At 38.7% G+C, this 18,186-nt stretch overlaps 1 protein-coding gene across 1 annotated transcript in view; it reads left to right on the forward strand.

Moving 5' to 3' along the window:
* The first annotated feature begins 784 nt into the window (after nucleotides 1–784).
* The window catches only part of LOC127433917 (disks large homolog 2-like), a 303,885-nt gene continuing 286,483 nt past the window's right edge, over nucleotides 785–18,186 (forward strand). The window contains exons 1-3 of the mRNA XM_051686267.1: nucleotides 785–945; nucleotides 2,788–2,893; nucleotides 6,755–6,886. Coding sequence (XP_051542227.1) covers nucleotides 889–945; nucleotides 2,788–2,893; nucleotides 6,755–6,886 — 295 coding nt within the window. The 5' untranslated portion in view covers nucleotides 785–888. The remainder of the gene's footprint in view (nucleotides 946–2,787; nucleotides 2,894–6,754; nucleotides 6,887–18,186) is intronic.

Genomic DNA, 18,186 nt, shown 5'->3' on the forward strand with positions numbered 1-18,186 from the left:
AGAGGGTGGGAAAAGTGAGTTGTAACAGGTTATATATTTACTTTACCCGTCAATATCAGGTAGCTTTTCAAACTTCCTTGTCAACATTTCTATAACCGGGGCCCTCGACACTTTTTGGCCTTGGTCTGGGGCGTCCACAGACATCCCGTGCGACATATTGATCTAAGTGAGATTTAAATGTGAACAACTGGTCTGCATTGAAGTGACAACATTGTTACGTACATGTCTGAAACGCGAAACCGTAGAGGCGATGTACTGATACAGCACGACAGACAAAATAGTACTTCATCTAAATAAATGTAAACATAATGAAAGATGGTTTGTTTTCACCTCGGTTGATGCCTTATAGCTTAATAACAAACCCGGTTGCCTCACTTTCATTTAAAACTGCCATTAAACAGTCAAAACGTTTTATGCAATGTATACGTACGGATGAGCCTTACAATTAAACGCTAAACAACTTCCATCCCCTGTTCGCCAGTCACGGTTCTCTATGCCAACAGGACGCAGCCATGTCTAACCACATGTTCCAGTCAACTCTCACCCCGAGATTCAGAAACAATACGACGATTCCCATTGGTCTGTCCGTGCGCCAACCGCCAGAATGTACGCACGCCATTGGTGGACGTGCCTTGTCAATCCCAGTGGGTCAACCTTCTCGTCGCTAAAGCGAAACTGGTGGTGATGATGATGCTGCTGCTGTTGGTGATACTGCACCCACCGTAGAGAGAGTATGAAAACCAGCTTTGGCAAAAATATGCCGTGAGGCTCCGGGAAAAAGGGGATGGGGAAGGAAGTAGTGTTATTGTTTACTATAAATGTGGATATCTGGAAGAAGACATTTGGGATATATTTTGTCAGTTTGGTAATTGTGGAGCGGAAAGCTGGATGAAAATTGCAGGTGTTTTCCGACAGGTGTCGCGCCGACAGGCTGCTGTTTCATTAGTGGGTAAAATACATCTTGGATAACCGCCTGCCTTGTCAGTCAAAACGATCCTAATTTTAAATACCGAATTGTCTGTTTAATGATAGTTTTGCTTGGGTCTCGAGGCTCAGTTATTAAGTGACGTGAAACTGGATTGCTCTGCTTAAACAGCAACGACAAAAACTCGGTCTATTGTAAAATAATGATCTCATTCAAGAAAAATCTAACGTGTAGATATTGTACAGGCTATTCAGATTAAAAACCATAAAACACACGAACTTTATTCACAGTAAAATCTAATTAGCTGACCTTAGATTTTTCAAGGCAATCAGTTTACATGCTTTTTCTAAGTAAACTTACTTATTTGGCTCAAGTACACTGAAGTAATGTTAACCAGTTACAAATACATAACTAATCTGTAATTAAAGTATTGTTGTTTTGATTTAATTATTTAAATTGGGTTATAACCTGGGAATTATGACTGGACTCTAGGTTACCCATATGGCACATTACTAAGTACTTCTTAGTGCACATAAATCTGCACTTTTGTAAAATACAACTGAGTAAAAAAACAATGACTTAAACTTAACAGGCTCCAAGTTCACCAGAGGTAACACTAATCACCCTCATGGTGACTTCACAAAAATCTCAATTATCAGCCAGCTACAACAAAACAACAACAATAGTCATAAGAATTATATCTATATGCTTTTTTAATTAATAAAAAAAAAAAAGATTATTTTTCTTCATATGTTCCCTTGTTTTGACAAAACATACATCATTTATTCAAGCGCAAAGGCTTATGGGTATTCCACACAGTCACAGTTTTGTACTTGATCATTTTGAGTTTGAAGTACTCGAAGCCAAAGTTTAAAGAACGAATAAATTTGAGTTATGATTCCAAAATGTGATATTTCAAGTTCTGTTTAATTAGGACCACTTAAATGTTTTTATTAATGACAACTTTGGGATTTAGAGAGTAATAGTAACTTAATTAAATCTAGTAAGAATAGTAAAAATTTAAGCTTATGTTGAGTAGACTATTTTTTTCACAATTTGAGATTACTATTAGTATTTTCAGTGTTCGATCACTACTGATACAACACAAGTTGTTGTGCATCTTGAGGAACTGTTTACAAGCATGCACCAACAAACTTACATAAAATCATATGAGTAATTAGAGATGCTTACTCATCAAGCAGTTGCTAGATGTCCATTTTTAGTTGTTACATTGGCTGTCGAATCGGATGTAGCCTACAATAATGCTTGATCAGAACATACTGACTGAATTTGATCCAAGACAAACCATGTATTGGAGACTTGGGGCAAAACTAGTGAATAGATTTAGTTGAGAATAAATGTGTATACATTCTTATAATATCTCTGTCAGGGCCGCTTTTGCTTTTCTATTTAAATTATTCTTATGAATAGGATGTGTTACGGATGGAGTATATTGTAGAGTTCATAAAAACACTAAAGGCCTTTAAGGAGTCGGTGTTTGTGTGAATATTCCAGCAACAATAACTGTTACATACCTCAATACTGAAAATAAAACCAAGCCTGACCATTTTGAAACATTGGAAACCAAGTCTGACATTCTCATAGGCTCATCCACACCAAGGTGCACTTGATAACTATCCACTCTTACTATTGGATTATGGATTTATTTCTCATACCGCTGACCATCGGCGACAGTTATGCACTCAACGCGTGCCGTTATGTTTTCTGCAAGATGTTTCAACGTGTGTGTTTCTCCGTTTCACTTGAGAATTACAAAACATGACCTGAGAGATGCCATTCTGTTTGCTTTTACATCTACATCAATGAACTGAGCTGTAATCTATCGCTTTAACTGTTGACAGTTTCTCTCAGACACAGCGAACGAGGGCGAAAGTTTTGTTCAGGTCTTTTCACGTGTGACAATCCCACAAGGACATGCAGGAGTAATTATGCACTTAAGAAAAAGAGGTGAGAATTATATAATATATTTAACAAAGGTAATGAGTTTTATATATATATATATATATATATATATACAGTGGAAGTCAAAGTTTACATACACTTAGGTTGAAGTCATTAAAACTCATTTTTTAACCACTTCACACATTTCATATTAGCAAAATATAGTTTTGGCAAATCGTTTAGGACATCTACTTTGTGCATGACACAAATAATTTGTCCAACAATTGTTTACAGACAGATTGTTTCACTTTTAATTGACTATGTCCAGTGGGTCAGAAGTTTACATTTACTAAGTTAACTGTGCCTTTAAGCAGCTTGGAAAATTCCATATAATGATGTCAAGCCTTTAGGCAATTAGGCAATTAGCTTCTGATAGGAGATGTACTGAATTGGAGGTGTACCTGTGAATGTTTTTTAAGGCCTACCTTCAAACTCAGTGCCTCTTTGCTTGACATCATGGGAAAATCAAAAGAAATTAGCCAAGACCTCAGAAAAAAAAATGTGGACCTCCACAAGTCTGGTTCATCCTTGGGAGCAATTTCCAAATGCCTGAAGGTACCACATTCATCTGTACAAACAATTGTATGCAAGTATTAACACCATGGGACCACACAGCCATCATACCGCTCAGGAAGGAGACACATTCTGTCTCCTAGAGATGAACGTAGTTTTGTGCGAAAAGTGCAAATCAATCCCAGAACAACAGCAAAGGACCTTGTGAAGATGCTGGAGGAAACAGGTAGACAAGTATCTATATCCACAGTAAAAAGAGTCCTGTATCGACATAACCTGAAAGGCTGCTCAGCAAGGAAGAAGCCACTGCTCCAAAACTGCCAAAAAAAAAAAAAAAAAGCCAGAATACAGTTTGCAAGTGCACATGGGGACAAAGATCTTACTTTTTGGAGAAATTTCCTCTGGTCTGAAAAATTTTCATATTATTGAAGAACTATTCCGAATATGCCTTTTTTGTAGCCTTAATTGTTATCCTTTATTTAATTTTAACTTTTAATTTAAAGTCTGTGCCTTAAATATGCAGTAGGGAGATCAAAATGTGTAATTATATATGACTAATAGTGTAATAACACTCTGCAGTAAGTTTGTAGTCTGCAAAAATAGACTTAAGTATGACCAACTCGCCTTTGACCTTGGATGATCTCAGATGCTGGTTTGTATTTCTATTTCAGGTTGTTATGCTGTCTAGTTTTCAGTATCTTAGGGATATTGAATATTCACTCATCATTTACTCACCCTCATGCTGTCCCAAACTCGTATGACTTCCTTTCTTCAGCGGAAGACAAACAAAGATATTTTGAAGAATGTGTTAGGTCTTTTTGTCCATACAGTGTAAGTCAATGGGGTCCAAAACTTTCAAGATCCATAAAAAGGACATAAAGGCTACATAAAAGTAAACCATATGACTTGAGTGATTTAATCCATTTCTTCTGAAGCTGTATGATCGCTTTTAGTGAGAAACAGACCAAAAGTCTTTAAAAGGTGTGACGAGGAGGAGAGCATTGCTGGGCTGTGATGATGCACGGCCGGCGCTGAATCAGCTGATCAGAGGGAGAGTGAGATAAAGGGGAGCTGGAGGCGCCAGTTCGAAAGAGAGAGAGAGACGCTCGCGGCTGCGCACACTCCTCCATCCTTTTCCCGGCATGATGCATTCCTCTTCCTTACTGGAGGGGGGGGCGTTGCGACCCCTCCGTCCCCAGGCAGATGGCCACGGCTGCTCCTTTGGCGGACGGCAGTGGTGAGGACTCCGCAACAGCGCATCCCTCCTCCCTCCCGGGTTTGGCACCACTGTAACAGTATAAGGACGGGCAAGGAGGAGGCAGGAACCAGCTGAACAGTCAATGTAAAATGTAATGATATAAATGAACTTAAAACAACATAAAACATGAACGAACAGACACACATGCAGCGCAGCCGTGTGCATCTCTCTCTCTCTCTCTCTCTCTCTCTCTCTCTCTCTCTCTCTCTCTCGAACTGGTGCCTCCGGCTCGTCTTTATCCCCCTCCCGGCTGATTAGCCCAATTCAGCCCTCCTCGTGCCCTCCTCCTCGTCACAAAGGGATAGTTCACCCAAAAATGAAAATTCTCTCATAATTTACTCACCCTCATGCAATCCCAGATATGAATGACTTTCTTTCTTCTGCAGAACACAAAGATTTTTAGAAAAAACGTTATGCTCTTTAGGTCCGTACAATGACTCCATCAGACTCCAGTGGTTTAATCAATGTCTTCTGAAGCAATATGATCGCCTTATAGTGAGAAACAGACGAAAATATAACTCCTATTTCACTGTACATCTTGTCATTGCAGTCTCTAGGCACGATCATGATTTCAAGTTCGATTACACTTCTTAGTGCTTGACGCATGCGTAAATCACTAGATGGCGCTATAGGAAGTGTAAACGAGCTTGAAATCATGATCGCCAAGGAGACTGCTGTCAAGATGTACAGTGAAAAAGGAATTATACTTTGGTCTGTTCTCACCCAAAAACAACTGGATTACTTCAGAAGACATTGATTAAACCTCTGGTGTCTTATGGATTACTTTTATGCTGCCTTAATATAATTTATTTCCTTTTTGGAGCTTTTGGAGTTCTGGTCACCAATCTACAGAGCTGAGATATTCTTCTAAAAATCTTAGTGTTAGAAAGAAAGTCATACACATCTGGGATGGCATGAAGGTGAGTTAATGATGAGAGAATTTTCATTTTGAGTGAACTATTCCTTTAAATCCTTACGTTTGACCTTGTCTTGCTACAGGTCTGATTCTGTGATCTATACTTAAACACTTTAATTATTCTAATGGCTTACTTAGATATTTCTTTGAATGCTTTATCCACAATTTTCTGTTCTATAGACTTATTGGTTTGATTTTGTGGTGCACACTCTAATTTCTGCATGCTCAATAATCCTTCTCATGCATATTGATAGTTATAATGCATTTTTGAGTGTGTTAAAGTGGCAACATTTGTCTTCCAGTTTTTGCTGCAGTGTAAATCCCGTTCCTTAAAGGACTCTATCAATGACAGGAATTAACCCCTGTCCGGTCCTTAGTGTCTGTTTTCTGTGGTACTAAGTGACTGAGTCATGCTCACTCATGCTAATGATCTGTTGCAGTAGTAAAGGGCACATCAGAGTCTGTGTGTAATGTTATGTTATGAAAGTGTGAAGTGACTCTGCAAGACCATCTATGACTCAGGAGACCCCCAGGATTTATTCAACATGGATATTTGCATTTATATTCTTAGCAAATGCTTTCCAGCCAAAATTTTCCAGCAGTTTGTAAATATTGAGTTGATATTTTGTTTTGAAGTTATGTTGATGTAGTGTAGTTAAAAGGATAGATAGGTAGTTCACTCAAAAATAAAAATGCTGTCATTCATTACTACCACCATGTTGTGCCAAACCCGTATGACTTTCAGTACTTTCTTCTGTGGAATGAGAAAAGGTTAGGCAGTATTTTAGTCTCAGTCACCATTCACTTACATTGCATCTTTTTTTCCATACAATGAAAGTGAATATTGTTGGATGCAATTAAAGTATTTATATAGTGTCGAAGTATATTTAGTTAACTAGTTTATTTCGATTCAAGGGATGCCTCTTTGAAAGTAAAACTTTATACATTTCAGGCAATCTCAAGTCATTAAGTATTGCATCAAATTATTTATCTGCCAAATAGCTAGATCTTTTTTTTTTTTTCCTTTTAATATAAACAATATGGTGTGACTCCATCCTGCTTATAACACAGTGTGAGACAGCAGCCTAATAAATATTTCATATAGTTCCAAATTGTTACATGTTAAATTTAAAAATGTATGCCAAGAGAATAACTTTATTCTTTCTGTTGTGACTTGCAGACACAGCCAGGGCAATAAGCCTCCTAGAGGACTACTGCTCCATGCTGAAGAAACCAGAGGAACAACAGCTCAGAACTGCCATCTTAAGAGTCATGGGCATCTTCAAAAGCAGCCTGTTCCAAGCTCTCATAGGTAAGCTTGTAGGAACATTAGGTTTCTGTTTGAACTGTATTCAAAAAGAAAATTTTGTATGAAATATGCTTTGTATTTTCTATCTGTAGGAAAATAGGTCAAAGAAAGCACAAGAGATGCAAAATGAAGCTCAAAATGATTTGTTGAGCAGCATACAAATGTTTCTCAAATTTATTGCAGGATATTTAATGTTTAAGGGTTAATGTTTTAATTTTTAGCATTTGTTTCATTTAGATTGCATGTGTTTGGTCTGCTGATGTGACAGTTGCTAATTCCATAGTTCATTCTTAAGCAAGTGGGCACATTCTGCTGCTTTATTTTTAACCTTGCTGATGTGGCAAGAGATGCATTCCTGTGCCTTTGGTATTTTAGATGTGTTCCTCATAAGCTCATCCAAACAAGCCTTTGTCTTTTATAAGAAAATCAGACCGGCTTAATGGATATCCAGAAATCTCTCACTATTTTATTTATACTCAAGGTCAAATAAAGCTTAAGGATATATGCACCCATGTGGTATTATTATGCAACAGTTAGCTTTAGAGAATTCTTGAGATTCTGTAGTTCTTCTGAGCATGCAATTTAAACATTCCCTTAGTTGGAAATATAGGGTGTAGAATGTATGACTGATTATAAAATATAACAGCGTCCCATTGTAAATGCAAGGAATAGGATGTAGGCTAATTGCAGTGATTCGAGAATCCCATCAATTCTTTAATGTGCTGTCAGATTCTGTTTAAGTTTGTGAAAGAATATGGATCTTTATTTTGGTCTAAAGTCAGGATTCATTCAAACAATTAGCAAGGAAGTCCATAAATTAGCAGTACTGAGGTTACAAACAGTCACATCAACTGACCATCTTTTCTAACTAGGTTTGACCTTGTAGCTGCATGACTTTGCTTCAGTCTTTTAGAAGTATGACACTATGAATTATCATCTGATTGCTTTAAACACTTTTAATGCTGTAGATTTGCTTTACGTGAATATTCCATTACTTTTCTCGAAACTGCGCATTGATGCCATTTGTTATTGAAAGCAAGCTTTGAAATTACCAGAACCCTGATTAAAAGCTTAAAAAAATGTGTTTTATAGAAATGAAGGTAGTGGCAAAATTCATCTTGCATTGGGGTGTTTCATGTTGAACAGGCTTGGTTAGAATTTCTGAATTGTTGTAATTATGAATAAGCTTTCTTATATTTTGTTGCTTGCTCTTGGAATCAGCTAACCTGCATTTCCCTGCATTTATATTAAATTAAATCAAGACATCGCTCTAGGCAGAGCAAGGTCCATTCGTGCAACCTGATCTTTGAATTAGGCCCTATGCTTGTAATTTAGTTCTAGGTTTTAATACTCCAAAAAGCCTTTAGTGAGTTGGATGAGAAATGGTCATGCTGGAAAAATGCATAATTAACAAACAATGTTTTTAGATGCAATATTCATAATCTGCTAAATCGTAGTTGCGTGTATAATTGCTTAAGAGGTGGAATTATGATTCAGGGTCAGAGATTTAACCTTTAATAGTGTAATATTTGTGAAAGCAGATTACCCTTTGTCCCCTGTCCATTACCAGTAATATCTGTAATGTCTTTTTTCCCTCTGACTTTCATGGCAGAATGCTTTCTATTAACTGGAAAAGGTGACATAATCCTGACAGGTCTTCATGTACTTTGCTGCCCCCTTAAACGTATTAACAGCTGATAACAGAATTACCAAACACATCAGAAGCCAACTGTATTATTAGCTCATCTTTGAAACTATTAACAAATTTAAACAATCGTGCAGATCTTTCAAGCTTACCCCCCCCCCCCCCCTTTTTTTTTTAATTGATTTTCATAAAACACCATTATAGGTTTGGGTCACTAATGCTTCCTGAAATAGCAGTAATCATCTTACAAGTGAGTGTAATCTGGTCAGTGTGCCATCATGGCAGAGAAGTGTAGCATTTTTAACAGTTTAACCTGTTCTCTCTTTCACCAGGAAACACTATGTGGACTACCACTCATATGTTCTGCTGTGGTGCAGTCATTTACTCCTGACAACATAAATTGAACTCTCCCATGCAACCAAACTGTGTTGTAGTAGTCTTGCATAAGCAGACTTTTGACTTGCAGCATACAGTCTAGTTCTCATTGCACCTTATTCTCACAAGGAATTATCAACTTACACAAAAAAATACTGTTTGTTTTGGTTTTACATGCCATTTAGGGGCATGTATAATGGTGCAGCAGTCTCCATAAACAGTTGCCTATAAAACACAGAATAAATCACTATCAAAGTGTTTCATAAAGAATTGTTTTAATGATTGAGTGATATACCCTGTCCTGCTTGATAAACCTTGGTGCATGTTTTTGTTACATGTAGGTGCTGGACAGAATGACCCATGAGCAGAGGTAACAGTTCCAAAAATATTTTTTAATAAAGTCAGCAATGTGCCACCGCACAGAATAGAGAGTAGTGTGTTCATCAGTGGAGTGTGTGTGTCGTGTAAGTCAGGAGGAGCTTGGCAGAATCCTCTGTAGAAGCTTGACGATGAGAGAGATGTCCAGCGGACAATGCGAACAACAGCATAAGTGTAGATCCCCAGCACGCGGGCATAGTGGAAATCTTTGTGGATTTACAGGCTGAGCTCAGCAAAGACTGGAAGGCAAACCACAACCCAGGCAAACCAACAGAGTGACAAGACAGGACCAGCTAGGCAAGGAGAGCAAGGTTAGTACTCAATTTAGCATAATAATCTGGCAAAGTAACAGAAAAACATGAGGGCATATGTAGGGAGTGCAATCAGGCTGGAACATGTGTTGCTTGACAAGCAATCAGTGGCATGATTGGCGCCACCCTAAGAACAGTGAACATTCCCATGGAAACGCCGATCATGCCAGTCGAGCGCACCTGCAAAACACGAGGGAGAGAAAATTACAAAAAACAAAACAAACCTGCGGGCTTACCAGAACCGTGACAGTTTTAGTAAAATGGAAATGGTAGGTTAGCAGTTTAAGATAATAGTTTGTACAATGCACAAACCAAGCGGCCATAAAAAAAAAGTACTGTGCTATCAATGACAGGGAAGCTCTCATATACCTTTATTATTGCTAAGGTTATTACTACTGTAAGGTGGTATCACACTGGGAACACAGGGATCAGATCATCTGGTACCAAGACTGAAACGTTTGGATCAAAAATTAATTTCTTTAAAACAGCTGTCTTTATTTAGAGTCTGTCCTTACTGATGAGATTTCCTTGGCTAAATATTCTCTATCACAGCTGTTTATCGGAATCCTCTGAATACTGAGCCTAATCGGGAAACCAACCACAGTCTGCCAATTTGTTCCATAGAGGTTTTTAATGGGCCCCATTTGTCAGTGTCAGCCGAACAAGGTTGGACACTGCCCTCTTAATAGAAGAGCCCTGATGGCGCACTCCTGTTTCACAGAGAGACAGTCCCATTAGAAGCGTTTTTATGTATTTTTTGCTCCTGCGGCTAAACTGTAATCAGATCTGTTATTCTTGCGGGAGGGGAGTTCCTTATACCAGGGGACGTGCAGGTAAACTGCCACAACAACTCCATTTGGCTTGAGTTCCACAGTTACAACAATACTAGTCAGCTCCACTTGAGTACTAGAGTTTCTGGAGCTCTAGAACATTGAGATCAGCTAAGGTTCTAGAATAATGAGTTAGCTCCACCAGAATTTGAGTCTCTAGAGTTCTAGAACAACACAAGTCAGCTCCAGTAGAGTTTGAGTTCTGGAAATATATATATATATTTTTATATATTATATACACGAGTCAGCTCTGTGGGAGTTCCACATTGCAAAAAATAATTTTCTTAATTAGCATTTGTGTTTTCTAGTAAAAATATCTAAACATTCTTAAAACAAGATAAATTTACTTGACAAGCAAAATGGCATAAGATAGGTTGTCTTGTTTTCAGAGAAATCTAAAAAAAAAAAAAAAAAAACTGTTTGCCAATGGGGTAAGAAAAATAAACTTAATTCAAAGGGGAAAAAAAGTTCTTACCCCATTGGCAGATTTATTTTTGTTTTTAGCATAAAGTTTAAAAAAAATGTGGTCAGATTTCTCTAAAAACAGCACTTAATATCTTATGCCATTTTGCTTGTCAAGAAAATATATCGTAATATTTAGATTTGTTTTTTTTCTTTCTTCAGTAAAAATAAAAACAAACTCTAAATTACATTTTTTGCAGAGTTTTGAGTTCTACAACAAAAAGTCAGCTCTGCTAGAGTTCTAGAACAATTAGTCAGCTCTGCCAGGGTTCTAGTTTCTAGAGTTTTAGAATAATCCCACTCAGTTTTTCCTAGAGGTATAGGACAATACCAGTCAGCTCCGCTAGAGTTCTCGAATGAGTCAGCACTTCGAGTTTCTAGAGCTTAGAGTTCCAGAACAATACAAGCCAGCTCTGCTTGCGTTCTAGAACTATACGTGTCAGCTCTGTTAGAATTCTAGAATACGTGTGAGCCCAGCTAGTTTCTAGAGTTCTACAACAATACGTGTCAGCTCTGCTAGAGTTCCAGAATAATTCCACTCAGCTTTGCTAGAGTTATAGAACAATGACTCAGCTCCGCTAAAGTTTTAGAGTTCCTGTATTTGTAGAAGTTGAGTCAGCTCCACTACATTTCTAGAATGAAGTCAGCACTGCTAGAGTTCTTGCACAATAGGAGTATGAGGGGGCAGGCGAGGAATGAACTAAAATGCAGATTTTATATGGAAACCAAACATAAACCAAAGTACTAAGAATAAAACACCGGAAACCAGGCACAGAACGTGACAACACATGAAGACTAACAAAGAAACCAGGGCTTAAATACAAATGGGCAAACAAGGAACACCTGGGGAAAACAATCAGGGGAAAACCCAATCATGAAAAGAAACTACAAAATTAACAGGAAACAGGAACGGGGAACTAAACAAGAATTTCAAAATAAGTCCAAGCAAAAACACAGGGAATACGTCACAGAGCCCCCCTTTTAAGGAGCGGAATCCAGACGCTCAAATTGTCCATGGGGTGTGGGGGGGAAAACAGGTAGTTCAGAGGGGCACAAGGGGAGCAGAGGAACAAGGCAAAGTCAGGGAGGCTTGGAGAGCCAGGGTGACGCTGCTGGCTCAGAGGACCGAGTAGACCAGGGAGACCAGAGCAGATCAGGCGGGCAGCCAGGGAAACCAGAGCAGGAGGAATAGTCTCTGGGGGAGCGGGCGGAGCCGCAGGAGGAATAGTCTCTGGGGGAGCGGGCGGAGCCATGGCAGGCTCTGGGGGCAGAGCCGTGGCAGGCTCGAGACAAAGAGTCCTGGATGAATGGGGAAATGACCTCCGTGGTCATGAGCATGGGATGAGACTTGGGAACGATCTCCGTGGTCGAGAGCATGGGCAGAAACTGGGAAACGACCTCTGTGGTCGTGGGCATGAGCGGAGACTCGGCTACGACCTGTAGTCATGGGCGGAGACTCGGGAACGACCTCCGTGGTAGTGTACACGGGAAGAGACTTGGGAACAGAAACTTCTCTTCTCTTCCTCCGGATGGCCGAAGTTGACAACGCTGGCTCTGGGACGGACGAGGCTGGCAATGCAAGCTCTGAGACGGACGAAGCTTCTAGCTCATTGGCCGTGGCAGGCATGGGCGCAGACAATTTTTGAGGTAGGGTCTTCATGGACCTACGCACTGACATCAGTGGCAGATCATACAACTTCGTGACAGGGGCCGTGGAAGGCTTCGAGACAGGGAGCCGTGGAAGGCTTTGAGACAGGGAGCCGAAGACTAAGGTTTTGGCCTGGGTTTCCCGCCATAATCCACTGTATAATGGGAACCGCAAAGTTCCAGAGCCTCCTCCACATATTCGCCGAGCGTCCAGTGAGGATCAGCCGGAGGCATCAGTTCTCTCGGTCCACTATTCAGACCGGCCCAGAAGAAAGCCACCAGAGAGTGGTCTGGATAGTGCACTTCATTTGCCAGCTCTAAAAACTCACAGACATGATCCACAACTGGAAGGTCCCCTTGTTGAAGGAGTAGAATTCTGACAGCCGCTAGATCCATTCCTTGGTCAGTCTTTCTGTGAGGAGGCAGGCGAGGAATGAGGATCCAAATGCAGCTTTTAATGAAAGCCAAAGATAAACAAAGTACTCAGAACAGAACAAAACAAAACAAAACAAAACAAAACAAAACAAAACAAAACAAAACAAAACAAAACAAAACAAAACAAAACAAAACAAAACAAAACAGAACATGACAACACATGTGAAGACTGACAAAGAAACTAGGGGAAACAAGTGCTTAAATACAAATGGGCAAACAAGGAAACGAGGAACACCTGGGGAAAACAATCAGGGGAAAACCAATCATGAAAAGAAACTACAAAGGACTACAAAATTAACAGGAAACAGGAACGAGGAACTAAACAAGAATTTCAAAATAAAAGTCTAAGCAAAAACACAGGGAATACATGACAATGTGTCAGCTCTGTTAGAGTTCTAGAATAATTCCACTCAGCTTTGCTAGAGTTATAGAACAATACGTGTCAACTCATTTATAGTTCTCAAGTTTCTAGAGTTCTAGAACAATATGAGTCAGCACTTCTAGAGTTTCTAGAGTTCTAGAACAATACAAGTGATCTCTGCTAGAGTTCTAGAGTTTATAGAGTTCTACAACAAAACAAGTCAGCTCTGCTAGAGTTCTAGAACAATAACAGCGAGCTCTGTTAGAATTCTAGAGTTTCTAGTGTTCTAGAATGATATGTGTGAGCCCAGCTAGAGTTTGTAGAGTTCTAGAACAATACGAGTCAGCTCTGATGGAGGTCTAGTTTCTAGAGTGCTAGAATAATTCTCAGGTTCCAAAATTAACTTTATAGCCCACCAGCCAAGGTGGCTGGTAGATGAAAACATTTACCAGCCAGTTAGATTTCTTACCGGCCATTTTCATTATTATTTTTTATTTATTATTATTTATTGCATTTTACAAGTGGATTTTACAGACATGAGAGACAAATAAACAATACTGTAAGCATGTTTAAAAGTGAACTGCTTTTTTAAAGAATTGTATTGTAATTTATGAAATATTTAATTGCCAGGTAGTCCATTTAGAATTATTTTTCAGATTGTTCACTTATTGCAACAAGAATAAATTTGTATTTTAAACTCCATGTTGTCATATGAATGACCAGTAAGTAACTCAGTAACACAGTAACAGTTCTTGGTTGATTTGGAGTGAGTCAGTTAATTCAGTCAGATCCAACTGATTCATAAGTCTTTTTGATTCACTAAAAAGAGCTGGCTCATATATTTACTGCTAACTAGGGATGTTCTCATAACATTTTATTGGACAACGAGTACCGATACTTCCTTTTCAGTGCTCGCCGTTACTGATACATGTTTTTTTTTTTTTTTTTTCTGAAATCCATAGCAACAATTTATTTCAATTTTATCATCAAAATTGTGTCTAAATAAATTTATATAATTAAAACTTTAATCAAATGAAAATAGAACAATTCATTTTAAACATAATATTGTATTATTTTTATCAAATGAGTTGGTTTTATTCAGAACCTCATAGCACAATCCAAAATACAGCACTGGAATTATTTTTGTCAAATAAAGTGCTGCATAACAGAGCATCATAAGGGTGAGATATTGCTTAAATATTATACAATTACTATTGATTTATTATTATTATTAGTAGTAGTAGTAGTATTACAGTGAATATTACTTAACTCTACAGTAGTGATATATTTCTTTGGTACTTTTTCCATTTAAATCAAGGTTTTATTTTAAAGGCCTTTCCGTTTTTGTGTGTTTTAAAGGAGGTTTTCACCTCCAGAAAAGCTGGTCGCTACATGACTCAAAGTGATTATTAAACTGCAAATGGCTGCTATTTAATTAAATGAATATGTAGTCTGTATGAAGTGAATTAGTGCTTTGCTCATGGTCATCTGCTACAAACAGAGCGCGCGAGTGTGAGCAAGAAGCTCGTAAGAGCAGCTGGCATCAGCACAACACTTGCTCCACACATACATGAGTGTGGTATCTCTACTGTCAACTGAGAATTTCGATGAGCAGCAGGTCTAAAGAGAGCCGTTCCATGTAAAGACCTGCACCTTACTGATTTAAAACCTACAGAACCTATTGAACATGTTACATTATTTTAAAAGATGACACAAACTGACAAAAAAAGCACCCGCCAAAGTGGTGTATGACACCGCGAAATTCACCAGCCAAATAGAAAATGTACCGGCATTTGGTGCTTGGAGGGTGTTAATTTCGGACCCTGATAATTCTATTCAGCTTTGTTAAAGTTCTAGAACAATATTTGTCCAGTCTGCCAGAGTTTCTGAAGTTTTGAAACAATATGAATCAGCTCTGCTAGAGTTTCAAGAGTTTTAGAACAATACATGTCAGCCAAGCTAGAGTTCTAGAGTTTCTAGCATAGTAAAACACTTTCAAAAGTTGAGTTGACCCTACTGTTATGTAGATTTGTGCCACAGACGACTGGATCCAATCAGGATTACAAAGCCCTGAGTGGATCAATGATTGTGTGTGTATGTGTACTGCTATCTCAACTATCTTAACATGAACCAGTATTCATTGCCTGTTTGACTGTGTGAGGTATTTCCAAGTGAAATAGAATGTTCAATGAGAAAAAAATAAATAAATAATAATTATGATGGGGCTTGATTTTATCCATTGTGAACTGGTTGTGAAAAGTACCATACCAGAATTAAGACAGGTTGTTAGAGGGTAGGGGTTACAGTAATAGCTGGTAAGAGCAATTTGTGACATCAGCAAAAAGGGAAAGTTGTTTCAGAGGCGGAGCAATTTATTAAATTTTGATGAAAGATTATGAACAAAAACTTATTTTTCTTCAGAATAACATGCACCGATGAATCATGCACATTGTGTTATTGAGAACGTAAGTAGGGTCTGTTTTGATTTCATGTTGAATTTAGTGTATTATTATAAGGGTTTAGAAAAGTGGACGTAAAGATTTTAAATAACATTAAAATCACCTGCCTAATATTGTGTAGGTCCCCCTCATGCCGACAAAACAGCACCAACCCGCATCTCAGAATAGCAGTTCTGCTCACTACAATTGTACAGAGTAGTTATCTGAGTTACTGTAGACTTTGTCAGTTCGAACCAGTCTGGCCATTCTCTGTTGACCTCTCTCATCAACAAGGCGTTTCCATCTGCAGAACTGCCGCTCACTGGATGTTTTTTGTTTTTGGCACCATTCAGAGTAAATTCTAGAGACTGTTGTGCATGAAAATCCCAGGAGATCAGCAGTTACAGAAATACTCAAACCAGCCCGTCTGGCACCATCAATCATCCATGCGATTATCTAATCAGCCAATCGTGTGGCAGCAGTGCAGTGCATAAAATCGTTCAGATACGGGTCAGGAGCATCAGTTAATATTCACATCAACCATCAGAATGGGGAAAAATGTGCATGATTGTTTGTGCCAGAAAGGCTGGTTTGAGTATTTCTGTAACTGCTGATTTCCTGGGATTTTCACACACAACAGTCTCTAGAATTTGCTCTGAATGGTGCCAAAAATAAAAAACATCCAGTGAGCGGCAGTTCTGAGGACGGAAAGGTCTTGTTAATGAGAGAGGTCAACAGAGAATGGCCAGACTGGTTTGAACTGACAAAGTTTACAGTAACTCAGATAACCACTCTGTACAATTGTGTTGAGAAGAATAGCATCTCAGAATGCTATTCTGAGATGCGGGTTGTCGCTGTTTTGGCGGCACGAGGGAGACCTACACAATTTTAGGCAGGTGGTTTTAATGTTGTGGCTGATCGGTGTATTTCAGGGCATGTACATTAATATGTGTGATGATATTAAAAGTCTGCAGGTAGATGAGATTAAGCAGTGTTTTTCTTTTCATGCCCCAGAATAATCTGGTCTTTCTGTAGTTGTTCTCTGCTGTTAATCCTGCTGCTTTGTGACAGCAGAACACCAGACCGCTCTCACTCTCTTTCTCTCTCTCGCTCTCTCGCTCTCTCTCGCTCTCCACTCTTTCATCTGTTCCTGTTTTGTCATTCCCCTGAACAAGTTGACATGAGTTGATGTGCCTCACATGATGGTGAAAGCTGTGCCTCAAATTGGAGATGGATTCTGGGTGAAGACTTTTGAGTTTGGCCCTGATTACAGGCCAGTAATGGGTAAAACCCTTCGTCAGTGGTTGTCAGAGATAAATGCATGACCCAAATCTGAGATCAGTGCCTCTTAGTGCACTTTGTGGCCAAATTTTCAAGGAACTGTATTGTGAACTTGTTGCCAAGTTAGTGTTTGGAGTGAGTGTCTAGAGTGAGCATGAATGATGTTATAGCTTGATCTTTGGTCAGTCTGTTCTGATATTACATGTTGTATGATTGGGGGCATGAAATGCACTGCCGCAGTCTTCATGTCAGGTCAGCGGCATGAAAGGTTTTGCTGTAAAGCTCTTCCAGACAGTATCCAGTGAGTCACAGAGACCACTGTCTGCACCTGTTGCTACAAGTTTTGTACACATTGAGGTTGTTAGATTGCAAATTTTAATGTACCCGCATGTTGTTAAACCGTTAATGTTACAGTACTATTTGAAAAGCCTCAAATGAACTCGCTAGATTTTGTGTTCCATTCACAGTTGTTCCACGCAAACACAGTAGAGCAAAAATATATGGATATAATTTTCAGTTTTTGCTATGTAAAGTTCTAGTTTAGTGAACAATGACCTGATCATTTGTATAGCAAATAGACGTGTGACCAACTGGGGATCTAAATGTCACTGATTAACATTTTGGCTGAGAATAATACATGGAAAAGAAAAGAAAAAACTCTCAAACTCTCAGTTTTGTATCACTACAAGTTCAATGGGATAGTTCATCCAAAAATGAAAATCATGTTGTCATTTAATCGCCTTTTAAACCCCTCGCCATTTAAGACTTTTTTCTTCTGTGGAACACAAACATAGATAGGAGAGTTGTTGGAACTGACAGCCTGTCAAAAATAAGGTGCAATGATAGTAAATGGTGACTAACATACTGCCAAACATTTCATTTTGTGTTTTCCACTGAATAAAGTCTTATGGGTGTGGGACGACATGAGGGTGAGTAAATGATGACAGAACATTTTTAACTATTCCTTTTAAAGAATCTAAAGATTTCTAAAGTCAATTGTCTAAAGAAAAAGAAGAGATGCTGCATGATTAGCAGTGTTGCAGGAAACTGAAGTCGTATGGTATATTTTAGAATTTAGAATTTATTACTATTAGTACTTTGTTGTCATTTATTTAAAACAGAAGTCCTGCCACTACATCA

Source organism: Myxocyprinus asiaticus, chromosome 43 (assembly GCF_019703515.2).
Source record: "Myxocyprinus asiaticus isolate MX2 ecotype Aquarium Trade chromosome 43, UBuf_Myxa_2, whole genome shotgun sequence".
NCBI lineage: Eukaryota > Metazoa > Chordata > Actinopteri > Cypriniformes > Catostomidae > Myxocyprinus > Myxocyprinus asiaticus.